The sequence below is a fragment of the Sphaeramia orbicularis genome, chromosome 4, assembly GCF_902148855.1.
Source record: "Sphaeramia orbicularis chromosome 4, fSphaOr1.1, whole genome shotgun sequence".
In the NCBI taxonomy this organism is placed as follows: Eukaryota; Metazoa; Chordata; class Actinopteri; order Kurtiformes; family Apogonidae; genus Sphaeramia; species Sphaeramia orbicularis.
Window position 1 is genome coordinate 54,173,283 of NC_043960.1, and position 21,471 is coordinate 54,194,753.

General features: G+C 36.9%; 1 protein-coding gene across 1 annotated transcript in view; it reads left to right on the forward strand.

Annotated features, from left to right (window-relative positions):
• Window positions 1-21,471, forward strand: part of negr1 (neuronal growth regulator 1) — a 385,618-nt gene that overhangs the window by 87,087 nt on the left and 277,060 nt on the right. Inside the window, exon 2 of the mRNA XM_030132384.1 lies at window positions 11,048-11,286. Coding sequence (XP_029988244.1) covers window positions 11,048-11,286 — 239 coding nt within the window. The remainder of the gene's footprint in view (window positions 1-11,047; window positions 11,287-21,471) is intronic.

The window sequence follows — 21,471 nt, forward strand, 5'->3', positions numbered from 1 at the left end:
GTTGACATATTTATCTGTTTTATGACATTTTAAAATATTATTCTGTTAACAATAACATCTGCTGCATTATTCATCCGCTGACAGTAATTACCAAATGGAAATGATTATGAAAAATTTGCTTTTGAACATTTAACATCTTTCCTTATTTCCATCGTTCGTGTTGTTCTCTAATGCTAACTATGAAACAAAAATATCCTCAGCAACATTAAACGAAGATGAGCTGTCTGACTTTACAGTAGAAAGAAAAAACAGATTAAGGATTTTCACACACTGATCACACTAGGCTCCCTCTTTTCTGCTTCAGTTTCCAGCATGCATTTTCTTATTTGAGGAGTCATTAGGCTGCTGAGCTGCACTGAGGGCACTGAGTCGTTGAAAAGCTTGCAGAGCGTAGAGCTCAGGTATAGCATCTTCTCGTTTTCTGTGAAATGGCTCAAATGACATGAAACGTCTGTCCCTGACTCTGTGATCACAGGGTTTTCCCTCATACATTTTTATGGCTGTATTATTACGCTCTCTCATTATTCTCGTAAAAACACTTACTTCATTTTTTCAGCTGGTACTGCTATTAGCAGAAACACAAAAGCATTGTCTTTAAGCAGATGTTCCACTAGAAAGATTGTGTGCACCAGTTGTTTTTTGAATCCACTTTAACAAGCACTGGAATTTGAATTCTACCAGCTGGTCTCTTAGTGGCAGAGGCATTTTCTGAAGTGAACTGATAATGTGTGACAGATTGGAAGTATTGCACTGATTCTTGAATGGTCACAGACTTATTCAGTTACCAGACTTTACAAATAACTTGTTATATTTTCAGTCTGATCTTCCATTCAGTGCATGGCTGGACAGAAACAAGACGGCGAATTAGGAGTGTAAGAAACACAGACTTAGGGTTTGGTTTTTTACTCAGTTTACAGTCGGGTTTCTAAAAACATCTAATGTCCAAGTGTCCAGTAGGGCACAGTAACAATTAAAACCCTCAAATGATTCCTATTATCAGAGAGAAATATCCAGATGGTGTATAATATGTTTATAGTTGACTAACCAGTGGTGCTGATATTAGCTCTTAACCCTTTAAAGTAATTCTGAAGATAACTCCACCTTTCAAGGTCTGTTCTATCTATCTATCTATCTATCTATCTATCTATCTATCTATCTATCTATCTATCTATCTATCTATCTATCTATCTATCTATCTATCTATCTATCTATCTATCTATCTATCTATCTATCCATCTATCCATCCATCCATCCATCCATCCATCCATCCATCTTTGTGCTGTCAAACAATTAAAATGTTTAATCAGATTAATCAGAGTTGCTGTGGATTCATTTTGATTAATCACAATTAAATATCATTCATTTTTAATCTATGTTAATCATGTTTCATTTTGTATGAGCAAAGAAACTCATTAAAGAAGGAAATATATCTGCATTTAACGTGTTTGTTGCTAGCTGGGTGACACATTAGCTGAAGTGCTAGTAGAATCTCTAACGTATGTTTGGTGTTAATGTGGTATTTGAATGATGAAGTGCTTCAGTGAAAAGAAAACTCCTTCCTGCAGAGTGTGTCTAATACTTTATGTGGGTCAACTGTTCTGTCTTGTTTTTTTTTTTAGTTTTTTTTTTTACAGTGGATGGACACACTGGGTTTTTGTTCAGTTAATGACAGATCAGACCGAAAAAGTCAGTTTTTCTTCTGTTTTCTCTGTTTCTTATATAATAACCCTCAACTTCAATCTGAGCTTTTATGAACATCTGTATGATCAGTGAATTAAATATAGGAAAATATGTGATTTTTCACTGAAAAACTGCAAAATACAGAGGATAACATCAGAATAAATGGTGATGAATCACTTAAGAAATGTTGAATCAATAGAAAAATTCATTTGAAACTAACACAGAAGTAGCGCTGGGTCTTTATGGGTTAAACTCACTTCACTTTTCTTATAGATATAGATTTATGACAAAATATTGTAATGTTATCTGGGTTATCGAAAACAATGTCACATTTTGAAGTACTACTAATTTAACTATACAAAAATTTGTCAAAGCTAGAACTGATGCATAAATCTCCAAAATAACAGTTGGCTTTGGATACAGGAACAGTGATCTGAGCTAGTTTTGATGCCCTTCATATTTATTTTACATTAAGGTGTTTTAGGTGCTGCTGAAAAGGCATGGGTGCTGTGTCTAAGCCTTATGATGATAAGGAAAACCTTGATACGCAGTAGGCTTTAATAATACAGAAACGGACCTTTCTGACACACTGTACTGATGGAACAACATCTGGTGCACTGACAAAACATTTGAGAATCTTCACTTCAGCGGGGCATGTTTGTAGACTTAAAAAGCATTTAGACAGGATGTACCCAACAGAGGTTATTAATGAACCCAACAATGCCTACCTGTACTGTTACAGCCCTACTCCAAATGAATACTCAGGGTCCTTTTTTGGTCACTAAATATGTGAGGAGTCCAGAGTTTGCTCACATGTTAATCTATGCTCCCTGGATGGTAGTGAAGACGCAAAGCAATAACGATGAGAATGTGATTGTGCCTACTGGGAGCATCATTGCACACTGTCCCAGAAATAGAGTAGACATAATGCAGCTAATGCATGTAATGAAGCCCACAAATCAAACAACTTCAGAAAATCCATATGATTAGCTGGGAGAAGTCTCAGAAAGTTGAACTCTCACCAAACAGTAAATATAAAACACTGGTGAATGAGGAGATGAGTTTATAAACTGCATGGGTCTTTGATGGAACTACTGGACCTGTCATAAATATTATCCTTTGAATTGGACAAAAAAAGAAGACATACATTAGCAGTGTTTCTTGTGGAATTGATCTGTTGGTGTGGCGGTGTGTCATGGGGGGGTATCAATTTCTGATCTGCATTTTTAAGGAAAGAAAATGACTACAACAGCATTTAATAATTTAGAAATAAGATTTAATAACGAAAATAGTTTTAATTATTGAGTCATGATACACTCATTGGTGCACAGGTTTGGTCCATGCACTTAACCCTAGAATACCAAACGTATCATATTTGATACATGAGTTTTGAAGCCCTCTACAAGATCAGTGTGGTTTTGTTTTTTCTTGAAAAGCCTGATGTATAAAATTAAATACATGTAGTACACACATAATCCACCAGGGGGAGGAATTTGTTCACCAGAGGCCTTTCCAGTGACACTACAAGACTGTCATTAATGAGGAAGGAGGACAAACATGTCTAACAATTTGTTAGACATGTTTATGTTATACGGTATTATGTTTTTGTTTGTTTAAAAATGATAAAATTCGAGCATTGAGACCTGATGGATCAAATATGATACAAAATTAAAACTCATACATGGAAATTGATATTTAAAAAAAAAAAATTGCATTGTTCAGAAGGACCAATAAAGGCTCCAGTTTTAAAGAACTGGAATTTTTTTGTCAATGAAATAATGGTTCAGGCTTTACAGAGTTAATCCTTCTTGGTTTCTCATAACAGAGCTCTAGAGCGCTCCTGTAGGGAACCTCTGCTGGTGGTGGTCCACCTATTCTGATCCAACCTACACATTAACACGGGGGTCATTTAATCTGAAACACTCACCTTTCGTTGCAGCAGCCGCTCAGTGTAGAAAAAACAATCCCTTCACACACTGATCTTCTGATTACCTCAGAAAGGTGTGGTGCCACGTACAGTTTTTTCCCCCCGTATTATTTTTGTACTTCTGGTGTTTTCGCACATGCTCACTACGTGGTTAAATGTGGTACAGCACGCAGTGTGGTGGTTTCACATCTGTATTATTTCTTACCCCCATTAACTGTGTAGTTTTGAATATCCAAATAAGGTGAAATTTACTCTAATAAATGATAAATAAACGAGGTAAATTCACTACAGGTTTCACTACCGGATGTTTACATTGAAAAGAATGTGGTTGTGTATGGCCGATGGTTTGGAGAATGTCCATAATTCTTAGGGGGTAATAAAATAAATGCGGGGGTAAAAATTGTACAGTGACACAAAGCATGCGTGGCTTCTTATTGAAGATAGTTGGGCTATTATGTATTATACATATGTGTAATCAGTCCAATGCGACAGTGTGGTTTTTTTATATCAAATGTATGGTGTGGCAGCAAGGATCTTGCTGTGGCGGTGCGTCACAGGAAAACCTTACCAGTGGAAACACTGCATTAGGTTTGTGTGGCTTAAATGCATGCTTTAAACACCCCGTATGTTTGTTATGTAACTCTTATATAACATCTCATCTCAGCGGGACTCATGCAGAAGTGTGATCCTTTCTTCTGCCAAGTGTCGGGAAGAATCTGCTGAATGTGAACTACTAGACTGTGAAACACTGAAATATGGTTGCAAAAGCAGATCTGTGAATTCGTTGCCAGGGAGAGTATTTACAGTGAAGGAAGCTACAAAACAGATTTTTATATTATTTACAAAGGAAATAAAAGTCTGGGTCAGGATGGTGTACTGATGTTAATGATGGCATGTAATCAAAGATCCTGAATGAGTCGGGCTAAATGGATTATAATCTGCTCCTCTTACCAGCTGCCATGCTGTAATTAATGGTTTGTCATCATTCTCCATTCATGTGCGGTGTTCAAACATCAGGTTTTCATTTTCCTGTGTGCACATTCTGCATAATCACCATAGATTGAATTGGACTGTGTTATATGTGAGCCAAAGCACAAAGATGTGTCTGTAATGAGCCTGGTTCCTTGGCAGTCACTTGTCAGAAGCAGGCATAAATAAAAGTATCAATTAGTGCAAGTTAGGCGTCAAAGCCGTCTCCCGATGGAGGCTCTGTGGTCTGTGGAAGAGTTACCGGAGCTTTGAACCATGGGAAGCCGGTATCCTGTTGTGTCTTTAGAGAAAAGGAGCGTGATGAAAGTATAGCCCACCTAGGGTGTTTGTAGTTTTGTGCCGCTTTGCCTGATTGATGAACAAGGACAGTGCACGAGAAGAATGACCGAGGTGATGATGGGACTCTGCTGTAGTTTCCATTTACTTCTGGAAGTGCTTGATGAAACATGCTGTATGAAGGTTGTTTTTCCTTTTAAATTTCAAATTTTGCTCTCAGAAAAGTCATTTAAAAGCAAGCAAATCAAAGAGATCTTATTTCTGTCCCTCTACAAGGGGAAAAAAATCCCAAATACTGACATAAAGAAGGAAACCTCTTCACCTCAGCTTCCATTTAGTAGATTTAATAGTCCCATTGCACACTTTTAAGATTAGTTAAAAAAGAGCCGGAAGAAGAAATTATTCACAATTAAATGGCAGATACTTTATCAACACCGGGAAAGAAACTTAAATTGTTGACAGAATTGATTAAAGGCAGATTCCAGGTCGGTGTGTACTGTATTGCTCTTCTGCAGCTAGGCCTATTCTGTACACTTTATTCTATATCAAATTGGTTGCAACAGTGGCTGGTTTGACAGCAACTTAAATCCACATCGGCTTGTCAAACTTGTGACGACTTCCTGCATCGTTCAGCAACAACAACTGGAGCAGGCCCACAAAAAAGCACCAGCAGAGACAATGCACTAATATAGAAATGGTCTGTTTTGACACACACCTTTCGTGAGACGTATGCTGATGCCTGTATAAACGCAGCCATCTGCATGCCAAGACTCCTCGGTGAGAGATGACAACGAGAGAGAACAATTTGTGAAGGAACCCTGCAAATATGCCGGGTAGTGATGAGCAAAACAATGACATTAAATTAAGGACTGTTTCACTGAGACAAACACAAATGTCAAGGATCTGAGTAGTGATCTTGGGAGGATGAAGTGTCCTTCAGCCGTACTGCAGCACTGTTAGGACTACTTGCAAAATCTACCCTGGAAGAGTAGGTGCGAACACATTTTCACAGAACAGCTGTGAAGCTCTGAAGAACTGGAAAACTGAGCTGAAAATCCTATACATACAAAGATGGTGCAGCATAAGCTTCACCAGCGACATGAAGAGTAGATGGACTTAACCTGCTTTGATTTAAGCAAACAGGCATTAGGACAGGATGTGTCAAATTACAAGTGTTCTATTAGCAGCATGTGCCAAAGCAGTTTGTATTGTTAATAATCAAGTAGCACATTCGCCCACGGGGTTTCACAGGTTCTAGATGTGGTAGTTTTTATGCTGTTGTGTATTCATGCATGCTGTACCACATTTGTCCAGCAGTCACCGCCAAAGTCTTCTGGCCATAGCAACGTGATTGTAAGGATATTGTATTCAAAATTACTAATATGTCCCAAAATATTGGTCCTATCAACTTGTCGTTTTCACTAGTCTGTTCATTGAACAAAAATACATAAGTATGACAAACTGCAGCAGTCAGATCTGTACGGAGTTAGTGTTAATCCCTGGATACACACACACACACACATATACATACACACACACACACACAAAGGCCACTTGGCTCTTGTAATATAGATATGACATGGATATTACATAATATTATGTTTGTTTAGTCAAAAACAGACTAAAGGTTTATTTATGCTCTACAACCTTTTTTGAAATACGTCCCACATCATGAGCCAACTGGCCCCCTCCATGCCTGAAAAGCTGTGAGAAAGTGAGCTCACCTTATCATTGACTTACCCCCCCCTCCCAAATAAATAAATAAAAAACAAATTTGTGACCGGTTGGGACAACAGTGTCTCTTGCGCCCCTCGTGTCAGTGTCTGAACAATGCCAAGTGGCTTTCCTTTGTTTGGATAAAACTTTGTGTTCTCCTTAATTTCTAAAGTTTTTGCTGTTATGAAACATAATTTTAGATGTTTATTCATCATACAATGTACATCACTGTGATCAAAAATGTTAAAAATAACCATGTGTATATGTATTCCAGTAGATATGGATTTGACCCCAGTGATAAGGTGCTGTGCTTGAAAAATCTGAAAATGACCCTTAAAAGTGCTTAAAGTGCTTGAATTTGACCTTGAAAAATGTGTATGAACGCTGTTATTATATCTGCCTTCATTGGTCGACCTCTGACTGTGTACCTTTTCATGTGTACACATAAGTGTAAAAGACATAGCACAGTATTTATTGTGGTCTTGTTTTAAATGTAGAGTTTAGGTTGATGTTTAACCCATAAAGACCCAAATGGTTACTGGTGAGCAAAAGTTTCTACTGATGTCAAATATTTAATACCTGTTGATCCACTAATCCTATCAATCCATGTCAATAATTGGTGTAAAATACAGTTCTTCATCTTTTCATGGTCATCAGATATGACCCATTTGGATGTTCAGAGGCTCTGTAGTTACCATGGAAACACTATCATCTTCTACAACATTGATTCACCAGTAAAACCCATGGAGTTGGATCAATGACAGTGGATGGACACACTGGGTTTATGTTCAGTTAATGAGAGATTTTGCTGAAAAAGTAAATTTTTCTTCAGTTTTCTCTGTTTCTGATTTAATAACCCTCAACTATAATCTAAACTTTAATGAACGTCTACATGATCATTGAATTAAATATAGGAAAATACCTGATTTTCAGTGAAACAATGGACCCTAATAGTTCACACAGTTTGAATTTGAACCCTCCAGGTGTTGCAAAACTATCTTTATATTCATTTGGACAAAAATCCTGTGGATTTCTCCAAACACTTTGAATTCCATCTTAATTTGTTCCATTTTATAACTAGTTCCATCTCCACATCTGCTCATATCAGGTCCAGACTTCAGACAAACATTTCTCCAGTATTTCTCCATAATTGTTTGTCAGCAGCAGCGGTTGTAGTCCATACTGAAAATATGTTCAAACCTGGAGACCATTACCTAAAGTGTTCAGTTGTTGGTTGAACGGGACAGAGCAGCACAGCCAACAACCTGGAGGGGGCGGGGCCTGAAGCGGCTCATGTGCATTTAAAGGGCCAGCGTTCCAAGCTACCTTTCTGGTGTCATTACTGGGGCTGTGTATTGACAAGAATCAGGTGATACGATACAAATCACAATACTAGGATCACAATACGATATTTCATGATATATCATAATACTGTTAAAAAAGCTATTTTTTGTTTGTTTCTTTTTTTTTTTTTTTAAATCATTATTTCCTTGAAGAATTGAATTACAGCAGAAATCTACACAAATTCTAAACACACTTTTTTTGATCGCAACAGGATCTAATGCTAATATCACAAAATATTCCTGTGTTCAAACTTAAATTATGTTTTATAGACATTACAATTTAAGATCCTATTGTAATAATTTCTTTTTTTTTTTTTTGTATTGTACTTTTGGAGATGCACAATGAAGATAAATAAAAAAAATCGATCAAAAAATAAAAGATCCTGTTCAAATGTTCATATTCTATTAGTTCAGAACTAACGTCAGAACTTTTTTTTGTGCAATCTCAATAAAGGAACTGACATTATTTAATAAAACAGTGTTAAATAATAATAAATAAAATATGAACAAAAAAGAAAAACAAAAACTAAAATAAACCTCCGCAATATCTGCATCTGAATGAATACTTAAAAATATCGATACGGTACTTTGTGATATCGATACAGTATTTTGAGATGAAATATCACAATATATTGCAGAAGCGATATTTTCTTACACCCCTAGTCATTCCTCAGAAATAGGGTTGAAGATGGACCTGTGGAGTTGAATTAATGAAGAATTCAGACCCAAGCAGAGCATTTACAGTTTATGGAGTCCACAGGGAAATGTTGGAAAATGAAGAATTCCATTTAAAAAGAGCAAAATATTGCTCCTTTAATACATTCCATTCCCACGTAGGTGACTGTCATTAGTGAAGACATCCAGGCTAGAACTGTAGATGCCGTCCTCAAAGATCCTCCATTATGTGACAAAATCAGATAAATTATGATCATCCCAAAATCTTCAGTGCATTCCTGTTGTATTGACACTGATATATGGAGTGTGTTTCCTCCAGGCTACTTCGGTGCTCTTTGCCTTAGGCCATGTAACAGGATGGATCAGGTGGTCAGTGGGCTAAGTTTAAAGGCAGGTCCATGTAGACTGTCTCCAAGGCCTGGTCTTTTCTTTTTTTTTTATTGCTGTCCCTCCTCAGTTGTTTGCTTCCAGACCATTGTCCTCTACCCACTCCTCTGACAGACATTTTCTTGGCATAGAGGGTAAAGAGCTATGTGGTTAGTGCCAAACTGATTTCCTCGGTGACTTTACTTCTGATGCTGGCAGTCTGTGTGGCATGTTGACAACTGCTAAAGAGCCAGACTTGATTGCCTCTTTTCCCACTCATTATTACAGTATTTGTCACAGTCTGTGATGGATATTAGAACTGCTTTCTGACTATTGTATCCCTCACTGTTGATCAGTGTGCACTTTCTACACTTTAAGAGGTTCAAAGTAATCTGCGTTGGTGTAATGACTGAATCCTACCACTTTTCTTTTCCAGATGTTTGGATGTTGGTTGTCACATTAAAAATTATTACCTTCTGAAGTTTTCATTGAGAAGTTTCTAAAATGTAAATTTCAGATTTATTCTGTTATTTGATTTTTTTTCCTCTAAAATAAAAAAAAAAATAGCTTATACCCAGTGTTGTGGAAGTTACTTCCAAACTGTAATCCATTACAGATTACTTGTTACTGTTATTTAAAAGTAATTCCTTGCCTTACAATATTACTGTCTGACAATTGTTACATGACTCATGTATTACTTCTGAGTTACATACAGACTCTTGTCATAAATGCAGCGGTTGGAAACCCCCCCCCCCCCCAACACCAGAGATAGGAGAGCCTTGGGACGCATAAATTTGTGCCCCAAAGTACATGTGGACAGATATCTCAGTAGTAGTAACATTATGGTCTATGATGTTCGAATCCTAGCAGGAACATTTGCATTTTTTTCAACATTTTACATGTTCAAACAGGGGGCGGACACCAGTAGATAAATCCACAATCGATAAAGAATCCTAACTAGTCCTAGAAACGTTAGTTTACCTTGTCGTTGCTGATCACAGGGGTCATGCTAATGCTAACGAGCTTCTGTAAAGCAGGGTTAGGGTTAGTAATGAGCATACGTCCATGTGGACAATGGACTGTCTTCTGCCATCTTCACCCAATGGCTGAACACCAACAGGAAATAGAACTTTACTGATGCATTTTTGATTCCTTAAGGTCTTGCTGGTTTTTTTTTTTTTTTTTTTTAGCCAATTAAATTATGGGTGAAAAGTGTGTTTTAACGCAAGTGCTGTTGAACATGTACCGAGTAAAATATGACTGAAATTTGATTGGTAATGTCTTGTACTACTGCGTTACAGCAAAAAGTAATCTGTTACTGTAATGGATTACTTTTGTAACGCCTTACTCCCAACACTGATTATCCTGTATGGAATATATGCAATAATATATAGTACAATATAGAACAGTGAAATATAAATGTGTCCTTTTCACTGAAAAACACTCAGGTTATTGAACTAAGGGACTTTAATGTACTTACTAAAAAAAGAAAAATCTAACCCAAAATTCTGACCTCACATGAACTATCCTGTAACTGCAGCTTCTCCTGAATCAAGGGAGGCAACACTGTTGGAAAAAACGAGAAAAAATAAATAAAAATACTGTGTTTGTTACACCGTGCCAAAAAGGGTGTTATAAACATGGCTCTCACCCTTTCAGTATAGAGTCCCATCTCATCTGAAGGTATTTCTATCACGTTGAGTCAAACACACCAGGCGCTGAGATTTCTACCCTTTATGACTCACTCTGGCACATTACCCTTACGTATCCATAAATAAAGTATAACGCTCCTTGTGGTCCATATGCGGAAGGATCTTGCGCTGAAAAAGAAACAGACAAAAATCTGCTGTAGTGAGCAACAGTTTCAGACTGTGTTCGTATTTACTCAGCATTTTTTGGAAGGTGTTTCAAAAACATACATAAACAGTTGTATGTCGGTTAGCTGGAATCACCAGCTAGAGAAGGAGAAATATTCAGTTCCCACAAGATGTAATCATACCTAAGATTGTATGTCTCAGGTCTTTTTTTTTTTAGCTTTTCTCTGGACCTAACCAAGTATGTTCTGTCATTCTAGGTGCTATCTATTGGATGGGATCTCTAAAGGAGCCTGGCTGAACCGCTCAAGCATCATATTTGCAGGGAATGACAAGTGGTCTGTGGACCCGCGCGTGTCCATCGTGTCCAGTGTTGGAGACAAACACGAGTACAGCCTCCAGATACAGAGGGTGGATGTAACCGATGACGGCCAGTACACATGTTCCATTCAGAGTGAGCGCAACCCTCGGCCAAAGCTCCTCAACCTCATTGTCAAAGGTGAGGCTCTCCTTCACAGGCTTCTATCTTTTCCCTGTACACAGCTTCCACTCACTGCTTTTGTCAGTGCTAACATTTTTTTTTGTTGGTTCTGACATAGATCGTTTAGCCCACAGGATTTCCCCTGGTCGCCTGACACTGGGCTTCTATGCTATTCACAGTATGCACATACACCTAATAATAATAATAATAACAGTAATACACCTAATGGTCATCTGGCACCTACTGGGCTTTCAAGCATTCTGATATTTAGTAAGTGAATAATTACAAGTCATTGCTTCAGTCATTTTCCTTTGTATAGAAAGGTAATATAGTCTTTTTACTAAGGCAGACTGACATTATAAGCCACATTTTGTCAGTTCACCCCAAATCAGTCAACTACTGCTTAAATTAACCTACAAAGACCCAAACAACCTCCAGCGACCAAAACCATCTACTGATCTAAACTGTTTAATACCTATTGATCCACTAATCCTATAAATACATGTCAATAATTGGTGTAAAATACAGTTCTTCATCTTTTCATGGTCATCAGATATGACCCATTTGGACGTTCAGAGGCTCCGTAGTTACCGTGGAAACACCATCATCTTCTACAACATTGACTAACCAGTAAAACCCATGGAGTTGGATCAATGACGGTGGACGGACACACCAGGTTTATGTTCAGCTAATGATAGATTGGACTGAAAAAGACACTTTTTCTTCAGTTTTCTCTGTTTCTGATATAGTAACCATCAACATCAATCTGAGCTTCTATGAACATCTACATGATCAGTAAATCAAATATAGGAAAATAACTGATGATCATGGGAAAAAATGCAAAATACAGAGGATATTACAATAAACGCTGACAAATCACTTAAGAAAGGTTTGAATAGAATAGAATAGACTTTATTTTGCCATTAGCACAGATACATCGCAGTAAAGGTACATTGGAATTCTTGTGTGTTTCCCTGAGTCATGGAGTTAAAATGTCATAAACAAAAACAAAACACAGCCAAAACACAGAAAAACAGTTATTGCACAGAAATAAATACAGAGAAAAAGTAATTTGGGAACTGACACAAAAGTAGCTCTGGGTCTTTATGGGTTAACGTCACCTCATACTTTTTGTCCACATTAAACTCCGTACACGAGCTTCACTACCACACTGTCGGTAAGGCTTGGCTAACACGCGCTGTGTTTGCATGAAATATCAAGTGAATTTGAAACAAAGTGAACAAAGTGAAAATGCAAATTGTGTGCATTTCCTTAAACTGGTATGGTGCAGATAAACTAGGCTGTTGTTAGGGTGAAGGTGTAGTTTTACCAGCAGGTGGAGCTGCAGGGTCAACACAATGCACATAACTTTAATAAACAGTAGAAGAAGCAGAGCCAAGTGTGGCAGTTCATTTAAAATAGTTGATGAGACAGAGGATTAAATCTGGTCCCCTCACCATAACCTGTTGTTCAAGCCATGTTTTCACACTTCACCGGAATATCCAGGATACACCGGACACAGTAGTCAGCTGATCAGGCACACAAGATAAATGTCTGCTTTGTAAGAATTTATTCCATCTCCTCAGTATGCATTTACTCAGTAAAAGCCTTGTCAGAAAAGCAAAAGAAAAAAAAAAAACTTTTAGCAAAATTTTGGACATTTTTGAGAATTTTGACATTTTCATAATCATTTTGTCGTAAAAATTTCATTGCGTGCAATAAATACATTTATGGAAATGCACCTAATGATGAGTTACGAGGAGCTGCTAGCAACACCGATAAATGCTGGCATCCTTTTCCCCAACTCTGTTACTGGTAGTTAACGAACAGCATTTGTAGCTGTCGTCAAGTACAAATTTAACAGCATTAGCTAAAAACTGTCCAGCCTTAGACACACTAACAGTTTAGCTTATTAGAGTTAAGCTAAACACATTTTAAGCAGCCAAAATTCAAGTGGTTCATCTGTTCACTCCCTGTGTTTTCAGGCTGTAGAACATTTACTCAGGTTTTGGACAAGTTTCTGGTGAATATTAGGTGTTTTCAGATGTTGTTAGGTGTTAATGGCATTAAATATGTGATTGACAGCTGTAGTTACCAGTCAGCGTACTGCTCTACTCCATGTGCATCTCCAGCATGGAAGCATTGGAAAGGTGCTTCATGTGTCCTTAACCCATTCAGACCCAGAGCTACTTTTGTGGCACTTCCCAAATGAATTTTACTCTAGATTTAACCTTTCTTACGTGATTTATCACCATTTATTAGTACATTATCTTCTGTATTTCTGCAGTTTTTCAGTGAAAATCAGGTATCCTCCTGTATTTCATTCAGTGATCATGTAGATGTTCATAAAAGCTCAGATAAAAGTTGAGGGTTATTCTATCAAAAACAGAGAAAGCTGAAGAAAAAGGTCTTTTTCAGTCCAATCTGTCATTAACTGAACATAAACCCAGTGTGTCCATCCACTGTCATTGATCCAACTCCATGGGTTTTACTGGGGAATCAATGTTGTAGAAGGTGATGGTGTTTCCATGGTAACTACGGAGCCTCTGAATGTCCAAATGGGTCATATCTGATGACCATGAAAAGATGAAACTGTATTTTACACCAATTATGTACATGCATTGATAGGATGAGTGGATCAACGGGTATTAAACAGTTTAGCTCAGTCACCAGTGACTGTTTGGGTCTTTATGGGTTAATGCTATAAAACAATGCCAGTTGTCAGTCTTTATATTTGGTCTATTTACTTGTACTGACAGGTGAGAACTGCAGACAGAGCATGTGTATCTTCAATTTCTGGCTTTCCCCCCTTGACTTTAGCTCATGCATCTTTAAATAGAAATTTAACAGCCTTAGCTTTAAAGTTAACACTGAACATAACCCTGTTAGGTCTTAGTGTCTCAGCACTTAATGGCTACTGTTAAAGAGTTACACTGACATAAAAATGTGGAGGTAATTACAGTTAAATGACAGACAAGGAGATGTGTTTTTTACATAATCACACAACAGCTAATTCATATTTGAGATGTGGTGTTTTAAATTTTTTCTCTGTATTCAAGCTGAACACCGTCACTCACGTGGCCATATTCTCCCTCTTATCGGGTGCATGTGCAGTGACTTCCACCGATGGTGACATCAGGTGCATATCATCAGGCAGGGGCGTCAAACTCATTTTCTTCCGGGGGCCACATTCAGCCCAATTTAATCTGAAGTGGGCCGGACCAGTACAATAATAGCATGATAGCCAATAAATAATGACAACTCCAGATTGTTTTATTGTAAAAAATAACATTCAGTTATGCCAGTATTTACATTTACAAACTTTCCAAACAAAAAGGATGTGAATAACCTGACATTTCTTAAGAAATATGAGTACAATTTTATCAGTATTATGCCTCAACTTATCATTTAATACATATGCATTACAGATTAGTTCTACGAAGGCACAAAACATTTAGTAAAAGGCAGAATATTGTTAAAATTGAACTTGAAATTCTTTAGATTTTTCAAGTTGTTCATATTTATTCAGATTATTCACATTTTATTGTTAAAGGATAGTTTGTTAATGTTAACATTTTCATATTTTCTTTTTTTGCACTAAATCAAAGAGAAAAAATTGGGTTTGTCATTATTTATAGGTTGTTATGATATTATTTTTGAGTTTGATGCCCTAACTTGCACTTTGCAAATTCATCCCATGGGCCAGATTGGAACCTTTAGTGGGCTGGTTTTGGCACCCGGGCCACATGTTGGACACCTGTGATCGAAGGTCATGAAAAACACAGAGTGGTTAAATTACACACCGGTTATGTACCTTCTATTAAGTCTTGCTTGGTTTATCACAGCAGCAGGTGACTAAAGATGCAATTCTTAGAAGCTGCAGCTATAGTTGTGCTTGTTATTGGCTCTGTATTCTACTGCATTAATTAATTAGCACTAAAACTTTGAATTTGTGCCATAATCAAACTCCCATGAAGCTCTTGAGAGTCTGGCCAAATTGGGCCAGGTCTTAAGCATCTCCATATCTTACAAGGTCAATAGGTGTGTTTGTGTTTTATGTGACGTTAAGTATGCCTTGGTGGGTAGAGGAAGCTAATTGACATCAGGTTCCTAATTGGTACTTGGAGTAATAGGAGGTGGGTGGCTGAGCTTGGATGCTGATGTCTCAGACTGAATGTTTGCAGCCAAACAGGAACCCAAACTCTGCTGAGAAGACGTCTTCCAAACGCCGTGCTCTATTTTAACACAGCTCAAAGATTAGCAGAATTTATGGTCCACATGGCTCTGGACACGTTCAGGGAGGAATATTTATGAGGTTGTGACGTTATCTGTTCAGCTGTCAGTTTGACCCCATTTAAACCTGGTATTAAAAGTGTGATCTGTATCTGCTCACATTTTGTGGCTTACAAACTATCTGATGCGGCCTTTGCCTTTGCATGTTTTTAATCTGTTCTGTTTCTCCTCATTGAGATCAGATCTCTGTCCTCAACAATAAAACCTGCATGTGGCTCATTTCAAAGGATGACAAATCACAGTATGTTGTTAGCATCTTAATCTTGTCCAGTTTGTGTCATTACAAGTGTCTAATTTTATAACAACTGTAATATTTAAAATTCAGATGGTATTTTGTCTAGCACCAAAATGGGCAAGTTAATCTGGATCTCTTTCTTATCTTATTTATTGTCTTCTAGCTTTTTTTTCCTTTATTGCAGTGTTTTTCAACCTTGGGGTTGGGACCTCACGTGGGGTCGCCTGAAATTTCAATTAATTGATTAAAAAAAACAAAAAAAAACCCCCAAAAAACATACTAATAAAAAATATATGTTGATTTGAGAGAGACAGTCACAATACATTGTGGTCAGTTTCAGATGCTGCAGCTCTTTCATAATTCATAGTTTGAGTTCTTGTTTGTTCAGTATTAATTGTCAGCCTTGTAAATCCAAGCTGGACTGACTGTACATATCCTGACCAAGGAAAATCCAATTCTCCCTTTGTGCAGTAATCTACACCTGGCTTTACTGCCTCCGTCCACAATAATATACATTATGTAGATTAAATGTTGTCTCAAATTAATGTTGTTAATTAATGTCCTCTAAAATTAACATTTATTTGCAACATAGTATAGCAAACTATTACATGATCCAAAACAAATTAATTTTAGCAAAAAACCAAAACAAAATAAAACAAAAAAACAAAACTTGAATGTCTGGGGTGACTAGAAATTTGTGATGTTAAAATGGAGTCATGAGCCAAAAAAGGTTGGGAACCACTGCCTTATTGCCTTTAGCTTTAATTGTCTTTAGCATTATAATTAGCCTCTTATAGTTGTTGTACTTTGCATTTTCATTGCAGTTAAGCCCAAATGTACTTTATAAATATGTGCATTCCTGCCCTGTTTTGCTTCAGCTGTGTTGTCAACCTGATAAACATTGTCTCTGGAGGCTCCAGACATGTGAATGGGTTGTACTGAACTTTATTATCCAAGGAGAGGAGAATTGTCTTTGGTTCCACACAAAGAAACAGCAAAGAAATAAAACGCAGAGACATAGTTGCACAAGTCAAAGTCAACAATAAAAATATCAATATCACAGACCTTGGGTTCAGTTACATGCAAGTTAACCGCAGGTTTTTAATCCAGTTCAAATATTTAACACCTTAATTGTTCTTAGTACGAAGGATTTCTTATACTCGGCAGATACTTGTCACTTAGGTGCATCAGTGTCTTTATGATCATTTTACCTGCTGTATTTACGTATGAACAGTTTAGCTAAATCCCTCATTTTGTCAGACTAGCAACAGATCCTGTGCCATTCATTTCTTTCTTTCAAAGGTGTTTTTTTTATTAATAACAGAACATGAATAAAACATTCACTACACAGGAAGGAGATTTTTGATTTTCTGAACAACCTCCACCCATGACACAACACATAACCCTACCCAGACATGAACAGATACAAACAGCCACTGAAAAAAATTTATGAAAAGACTGAATAAAAAATTATAAAAAATATTAACTACCATGTTTAAACAGGATAAATAAGTGCAGTATAAAAGAACAACAAAAAAAACTAAACCAAAAAAACAAGATGATAGAAAAAAGAGCAAGGGAAAATAAAATAAATAATATTTAAAAATAAAGAAATACATTAAAATTTATGTATTTAAAAAAAAAAGGGGGGGGGGGGCTGCTCGGAGGTTATTTTTGTGGGTTTCTCATAAAATACCACTGTGCCATTCATTTCAACAGGAAGTGAAAAATATTTTAAATCTTATCTCAAGAAGTAAAAATAAGCACAGAAATGTAAGAAGGACCAGCCCATGCCTTAAGTGTTATGAAAACATTTTAAAATCATTTCTAAACTTAACAGGTAACCAGTTCAGTGATGGTTGGACTGGGCTGATATGAACCTATTTTTAGGACTGAGCTGTGAGCCTGGCCTGAGCAGATATAGTCTGGAAGATCCCATTGAAATCAAACTGGCACATTTACACACTTAAACCTTGCATTAACATTCTTTTTCTCTGATCTAGACACAGGTCACATTTGAATCCTTGGATCTTTGTTGTTTTGTTCATTTCCATATTTATTTAACACCTTAGTAGTATGCTTTGACTGTTCGTAAGCAGGAATCAGTGATACTACAAGTGCATGAGACAATATAATCTGACTCCACTGTGGAGCCCAAACCAGTGTAAGGCTTTGTTTTGAAGGGAGGTAATGTGGGAATATACATACATCCAAACAAGTGGCCTTGTATTGTTGAGAAAGGAAGGGTCACCTACACTCTACAGAAGCCTCAGCAGTGAAAATGTGTAGAGTAAAAGCATCCTATCAGCTGGCAAGTTTGTCATGACATATCGAGTGAGCTGATGGCATATTATCATAGGGGTGTAATCTTACCTGCACTGATTGTTTGGTCTAAATCATAATCTATTTTTGTTTTGTGGTGGTCTTCTTGTATTAACCCATAAAGACCCAAATATCCACCAGCGTCCAAAACCATCTACTGATCTAAACTGTCTAATATCTGTTGATCCACTAATCCTATCAATCCATGTCAATAATTGGTGTCAAATACAGTTCTTCATCTTTTCATGGTCATCAGATATGACCCATTTGGACGTTCAGAGGCTCCGTAGTTACCGTGGAAACACCGTCATCTTCTACAACATTGACTCACCAGTAAAATCCACGGAGTTGGATCAATGATAGTGGATGGACACACTGGGTTTATGTTCAGTTGAAACTAGAAGAACTACCAAGAGGAACCATGACTTGGACTAATGAGAACCTACACAGACATACTATGAGTGGAAAAGACACCTGTCAGGGACATGTCTGACGATAGATAGATAGATAGATAGATAGATAGATAGATAGATAGATAGATAGATAGATAGATAGATAGATAGATAGATAGATAGATAGATAGATAGATAGATAGATAGATAGATAGATAGATAGATAGATAGATAGATAGATAGAGTCGTAGAAAAAATTATTAGACCACCCTTTGTTTTCTTCAGTTTCTTGTTCATTTTAATGCCTGGTCCAACTAAAAGTCCGTTTGAAAAATGTTTGGGAAGGAATGTTTCTTGGACCAAAAAAGAGTTTGTTCAAGGTGCTCTTTGGAAAAAGGGATTCAAAAAGTATTTATCACACTGGAAGAAGAATCCAAGGCACTCTCTTTCAACATTAAAATGCCTTTATTTTCATGGCATGGTCATATCTAGACCTAATTAAAATGCCTTTATTATCATGGCCATGGCCATGATAATAAAGGCATTTTAATGTTGAAAGAGAGTGCCTTGGATTCTTCTTCCAGTGTGATAAATAAAAGTCCATTTATTTGGACAAACATAATGATAACAACAAAAATAGCTCATAGTAGTTTAATTTCAGAGCTGATATCTATCCATTTAACATGTTTTCTTGATAATAACCAAAATCACTTCAGTTCTTCCATCAATATCTATGGCATTGTACTGACAAAAACAGTGCTTTTAGACATTCCATGTTTTCTTTTCTGTCTGTTTCAGTCACATAATACACACAGGAGTTAATACTGGATTGCATAACCATTGTTTTTGATGACTTGGGATGGTCTAATAATTTTTTCCGCAACTGCAGATAGATACTTTATTAATCCTGAGGGAAATTCATTAACAATAGACTCATAGATAAATATGCATGTTTGGGGAATAGACGGGTGGAATTTACATATAAATAAAAAAGTTCTAGTGCAGCTGAAAACTGACGTGAATACTACGCCCCACCAAAAAATAACTTCCCCAGCCGCCGCTGCTTCTCAGGTGTTGAGATACATTCAGAACATACCAACTAATCGTTCACTGAAAACGACAACTGTCACGGTAAAGACTGTGACTTTGGTTCATTTGTTAATTCTAGACCACAGGTGTCAAACATGCGGCCCGGGGGCCAAATCCGGCCCGCCAAACGGTCCAGTCTGGCCCTTGGGATGAATTTGTGAAATGCAAAACTTACACTAAGATATTAACAGTCCTTTTAGTTCAGGTTCCACATTCAGACCAATTCAATGTCAAGTGGGTCCAACCAGTAAAATACTATCATAATAACATATAAATAATGACAACTCCAAATGTTTCTCTTTGTAAATGCAAGTATTTTCATGTATTTACACTTAAACAAAGTATAATATTGCCAAAAAATGTGAATGACCTGAAATGTAAAGGTACAATTTTACCAATATTCTACCTGTTACTCAATGTTTTGTGTGTTTGTAGATCCACTGTGATCTGTAAGTTATAATGTACATGTGTAAATGATCAACTGAGGCAGAATATTGTTAAAATTATACTTATTTTTTCAGTTTGTTCATGTTATTCACATCTTTTGAAAGGATAGTTTGTAGATGTAAACTTTTTCCTAATGTAAATGACCTTTTTTCGCTCTAGAACATAGAGAAAATTTCAGAGTTGACATTATTTATATATTATGTTATTTTTTTACTGGTCCGGTCCACTTCAGATCAAATTTAGCTGTATCTGGCCCCTGAACTAAAATGAGTTTGACACCCCTGTTCTAGACAGTCTCAGCCACTGGCTCTAATGTGTCATGTAAACATCCATGTCATCAGTCTGTTCTGCTTCAATCTACATGGGTGGTTTTATGGTTGGTTTGAACAGGCCTTATAGTGCTTTTGGATTCACCGGGGTGGCAATGTGGTCTTTGTTATGCAGGCAGGCATGTGGCCATTGATAAAGAGTACGGCTCACTCTAAGAAAGGTCCATGAGTGATGAGGCCAAAGTTTACTGAACGGAGTCACTTGTCCCACAGCTGAAGGTTCACTGGGGCTCACACTGCCTTGGCCAACGTGTCCATCAACACACTGCTGTCTTGTTAAAGTGCCCTCAAGTCTGCAACCCTTCTGCGTTTACTGAGCTGTTCGTCACTTTTTAAACTCCTGCTCAGTTGTAAAGTTGCTGTGAACTGCCTGAACAGCTACAGTATTTACTAGAACATATCGTTAATCCAGCAGTTTTTCAACCATGGTCATTTATTTATCATCTTGATTAATTTTTAAATAAAATCAAGTAAAACTAATCTGCTTCCAGCCTCAGAGTTTTAGTACAGATCTGAAATTTTTGGATTTTCACCTGATTGTTGAATCATTTTCAAGTTATTTAAGTGTAAAATTAATTTAGATATAAGATAATTAAAAGATATGACCAAAACAGTTCAGATCAGCTACTTATTTTAAATGTTGTTCATTTTCCTTTGATAGAACATTTAAAATCTACCTGTGCTGTGGAGGTACAGGGTGTACACCTCATATTGTTTCCATTTTTAGACTTGAATCAGTCTCTGAAATGACCCCAAGTCTGTTCAGCTGACTCTATTTGGATTCAGATTGGCCTAGCTCAGTGTCTTAGGCAGTATTATCAGATCCTGTTCATTACACGAACATTTGAACAGCTTAGAACATTTATTCAACCATGTACAAGTGTGCAAACTAGTTTAGAAATAAATCATTAAATAATGAAAATAATATAATGAAGGAAAATAATCACATTCCAGTCACTTGTCAGTGACTGGAATTACAAATTCAGTTGAAATTGATATAAAATGGAAATGACGAGGTATAAAAGTTATATTAGTAATATTAGACACGGTACAGTATGGACGTCTCTGATTGGTCCATGTGATGCACTTTTCCACC